This window comes from Apiospora aurea (genome assembly GCF_038362705.1).
Source record: "Apiospora aurea strain CBS 24483 chromosome Unknown utg000006l_segment0_segment0, whole genome shotgun sequence".
NCBI classification, from domain to species: domain Eukaryota; kingdom Fungi; phylum Ascomycota; class Sordariomycetes; order Amphisphaeriales; family Apiosporaceae; genus Apiospora; species Apiospora aurea.
Window position 1 is genome coordinate 3,075,668 of NW_027117393.1, and position 4,657 is coordinate 3,080,324.

At 54.5% G+C, this 4,657-nt stretch overlaps 1 protein-coding gene across 1 annotated transcript; it reads left to right on the top strand.

Annotated features, from left to right (window-relative positions):
- Positions 1–1,554: 1,554 nt before the first annotated feature.
- Positions 1,555–4,191, top strand: PG986_009517 (fungal-specific transcription factor; the record flags this gene model as incomplete). Its single annotated transcript, XM_066845739.1, has 3 exons — positions 1,555–1,847; positions 2,126–2,737; positions 2,808–4,191. The coding sequence occupies 3 exons, from the start codon at positions 1,555–1,557 to the stop codon at positions 4,189–4,191; spliced, it is 2,289 nt and encodes a 762-aa protein (XP_066698137.1).
- Positions 4,192–4,657: the final 466 nt, after the last annotated feature.

The following is a 4,657-nucleotide window of genomic DNA, read 5'->3' on the forward strand; positions in this document are numbered from 1 at the left end:
CGACAAGACTACACACACACACACACACAACATACATACATACATCCAGAGCGAGAGGGACGGGTAATAAGAATAAGATGTGAGTGGTGGTAGTGGTAGTGTGTAGTAGTAGATGTCAGGTTGACTGGCGCATCACCTTAAACCGGGTTTCGAATGGATAGCCGGCTCGTTCGCCAGCAGCGGCAACCGCAGCACAAAGCAGAACCAGCACCAGCAAAGCAGAGGCGAGCGTGGCCCGACTTACTCCATGCTTCTCAAGTTTACATTAGTTTCGGGGCCCAGGGTTTCCTCCTCTTTTTTAGTCGACTTGGTCCGAGGTTACTTACTAGAACAGAACATGAGCCCAGCAGAAGGACGGCCCACCTCCGCTCGAAACACGTTAGCGATTTTGGGCGATGAACATCACTCCGAGCCCTGTCCCCTTCTCTCTTCCCACTCTTGTCCTGTTCATCTGCAGGGATACGCACCTCTAGGAGGATTCGCTCACCCCTCCAGATTATATTTCCGATTTTCTGCTTTGGCGCACGGAGAGCCCCGGGGCCTGGTCCCGGGCAAGCTACTCTATTGTACATGGCTGCTTGACTACCGTCCGCCGTCCGCCAACCGACTAGACCTGCCCCCATCACTATTACCACTACTCCTACTCTGCTGCCCACTACATACTACATACTACTATTACTGTTGTCACTGCTGCTGCTGCTGCTGCTGTTGCCGTTACTATTACTACCACCTCTTCCCTTTCCCAACGCCGCCGCCCGTACTCGTAGGTACTTCCTACTTGTTGTTGTTGTTGTTCCCGACCAAAGGAGGAAAAAAAGAGGGTATTCTTGTTTCCTCCCTCTCTGTCTGTGTGTTTTGCGTATACACCACCACTCTGCCACCTACGGTCCTTGCATTTCTAGCCGTGGTGCCTCTGGGCGAGTGTGCTTTTCCAAACAACATCCATAATTCACCGCTATCTGGATTCCTGTTTAGGCAACCCGCGTCGAAGAGGCCAACCCTGGGAGGGTCACAATACTATACTCACCAAAGGGCAATTCAGCACAACCGCCACAATCAATGCTAAGCTGCCATCTTGTTCTAGGTCAACTGGCGCTTCTACAATAACCGGTCGCCCACCTGGTTCCTGAAACCTGCGGGACACTGCTCGGTCAGGCGAGCATACTGCGGAAACGCAGAGAGGACATAGCGGCAGTCAAGTTGCACAACGCTGCAACGCTGCAAGGCGCTGTCCGCTGAGATCGCCTCGACGACGTACTCGAGAGTCGTTTGCCCTTGGGGTTCCGAATCTCTTGTGACATTAGTACGAGGGGGTCCCCCAGCCCAGCCCACTCGCCATTTTCTGGTTGCATATCAGTCCTCACCCAGGTACATTCTGCATCAACCGTGGCGCCCTGTGGCCACCACCCAGCTACTAAGACGCCTCCCCCGAGACTCCAATAACCGTACTGCATGTTCCTCGAGCACCAACCTCTCGGGATCCGACCTTTTGGGGAGTCCTTGGAACCTGTGCCCAATCAGACCACGGCCTACTGGAGACTGAAGTTGCCCACGATGGCAACTTCGTCACACAATGCCTTTCCTCGATCCCCGAATCCATCCACAAGGTCATACGACTCGTCGTCAGTTTCGTCCGCAACCTCACCGAAGCCGCCAGCCCAGTACCTCAGCAGCTTGATGAGCACAAGTGTGAGGTCCGGCGGCGCTCATGCTCCCCAATCTATTGGCATCCCACCTCTACCTTCTGTCAGTCAGTCGGCATTCCAGCCATACACCCCAGGGACAGCGTCGTCGGTAATGGGAAGAGACTCACTTCCTTCCAACGACTCGGTCGCGAGTACCCCCGGGTCTGTCAAATGCGCAGCTTTCCGCCAATGTCCAAGCACAGAAACGTGCATATCGCCAAAGAAGGAAAGATCCTAGGTACGAAACCCCTACCTTGCCTGGTCCCGATCCCGCGTAGCTCCGTGACGGCCTGATGATGATCTTCATGCGCATGTTGTGTGCTTCGCACCATCGATCCGTGAATCCAGAGTCGGGGTCTTCAAGTCTGCGCCGTCGGATTCGTCCTAATTCTAGATGATGCATACTGTCGGACTGGCTGCTAACCTTCTACAACGAAAAGCTGTGATGCCTGTCGCGAGAGGAAGGTCAAATGCGACGCAACGGAGACAACAAGCTGCTCGGAGTGCTCCAGTCGCAATGTCAAATGCCAGTTCACAAAGGAGACGAACCGACGAATGTCTTCCATCAAGCAGGTACAAGATCTCGAGAAGCAGATCGAACGTGTACGTAGGGAGAACAACACGCTCAAACGCCTCCTAAACGACAGAGATGGCCAGATGGACCTGGACGTAGAAGGGGTTGATCAGTTGGCCATCCCTATTCCGGAAATTGGGTCCGAGCCCAAACGACGGAAACGAGCAGCACCGCTTCACGACCCATCGAGGGCACGGGCGAACGTCCGGAATATTTCAAAAGGGCTATTCAAGCCGCCGGCACCTTATCGACCGACGCCGATGGCTGCGCCTCCCGAGGTGCGGCTTCCATCACCGCCACCCAGGTCTGTCACGGAGGCGCTTTTGCATTCCTACTATGGGGCGATTCACGTCATGATGCCGTTACTACACTGGCCGACGCTGCAGCAGGAAGTGGAGGGAGATATACCAGGGTGCTGGCCTACAACGCATGTCAGCTTCTTGGCTGTCGACTTTCTTCGCAATTTTGGCAGGTGGAAGTGTGTTCAGCAGCGAGCGTCATCCGGACCGCATACATCAGGCAGCCGAACTACTGGAAATCTCGCGCAGTCTTGTTGATCCTTGGAATAACGATTTCAGCCTCGACAACGTGAGGACGGCGTTTCTCACTTCACTCGTTCTGAATGAACTTAACCTGAAGTCAGCAGCTTGGAGCGGGCTGGGCACTGCGGTAAAAATGGCGCAGGATATGAGTCTACATCTTGAAGTAGGGGCTCCCTCGAGGCTCGAGGCCGACATGCGGCGGCGGGTGTGGTGGTCGATCTACATCCTCGACCGAACCATGTCGCTCGACATGGGCCGTCCCTCCCTTATCCACGATGCCGATTGCGATGTTACATTACCAGAAGCGATAGACGACCATTATCTCCACGCGGAAGGTCCGGTACATCCCCTCAATGCCGACTCCCTGACTCATTCGCTACACGTTATTCTCAACGTGGTTCGCTCAATGCCTGCCATTGCCCAAGCTCGAAGCTCCTTGCCTATTACGCCGACGCGGCTATCCGCTTTTGATACGCACTTCGCCAATTGCCAGAGGGCCTTCCCGGCAGCCTGCGATCCCGAGAACCCCCTTCCTATCCCGCCGCATATGCTGATGCCAATGGCTTATCTCCTGAGCGCCAGGCTGCTGCTTCACCGGCACAATCTCGCACCAACCTGCCCTCCCGATATCCGATCGAACGCTATCGCCCAGTGTAGCTATACTGCTGCCGAAACGGCCAAGCTTATCGCTCGAACAAACGCCTCCCTTGCCGACACTGCCACAGCGCTACTCACCACTCATATCTTCAGATCGGCTCTGTTCCTGGTTATGACTGAACAGCACGAACTGGCAGGAGTTTGCATCCGTGCGCTGAAGTCGATAGACATTCGGCGCGATGTTGCAGTCCCCTGTGGCCGATTTCTTTCGTTGTTCTTATCGGCTGTGGCCAACAAGCGCGCCGAGGTAGCAGCGTATCTTCCTAGGTCTGTCCCCGGCTTTGGTGCACAGCGTCCACCACCTGCAGCTGCTCTTCAGGAGGCCTTGTACAGGGATGAAGAGCTATTAGCATACCTGAGCGCCGACTTGCAAGGGGGCGTTGAATCCGCATGGGTATGGGTCGGGGCTGAACGGGATACCATGCCCGCGGCAGCTTCGGCGTCGAGTGGAATAGTAAGATCTGAGAACAGGACTGGACTCAGCGCGGAGGATGTCCGAGACTGGATTGGTTGGGATCGGCTGGACGGGCAGTTGCGAGGTCTAGCGACGGAAGGTTGGAGCCCGACTTCTCAGTACGCCCCTCATACGCTGCCGCCGATCAAGATGGAACCGGCGCCGGGACCGAGCATCCCAAGAAGCAGTATACCCCCGAACGAAGGCTCGTCTGCCAGCCCGGCGCCAAGCGCTGCGAAGCGGAATACGGAACGAATCAGCATCGCTAATATCATCTGAACCCTCGTCAGATAGAGCAGGAGAAGGATATCCAAAAGCGCAAAAGAAAATAAACAATACAAGGGAAGATCCCAACGGACTTCACGGAACTTTTATGAAACGAGCGAGCGAAGGCAATGCCCAAACGTTTTTTTTCCTCTTTCATGACGATTTTCAAGCCTACATTCAGCGGCTTGGTATCAAGCGTCATCAAGAATAATCACTGTATCATTATTGTCATTTCATAAAAACGCGGTCGTCATTGGTATTGAGCGGAAGGCTCTGGTTTCTCGACGATGCTATGCCCCCCCCAACTGGTGTACTGCTTCGATGATCTATTACCTCTCTCATTTTTCCTTACTGCCTACTTACTCATACCGCTTGGTCACAATCTCGACTTATCTCGCCAGCAATTACAGCCTCCACTCAGCGTCTCATGCACAACACGCTTTTCTCTTCTTCTGTTTCCCTTACAGCATTACGACGG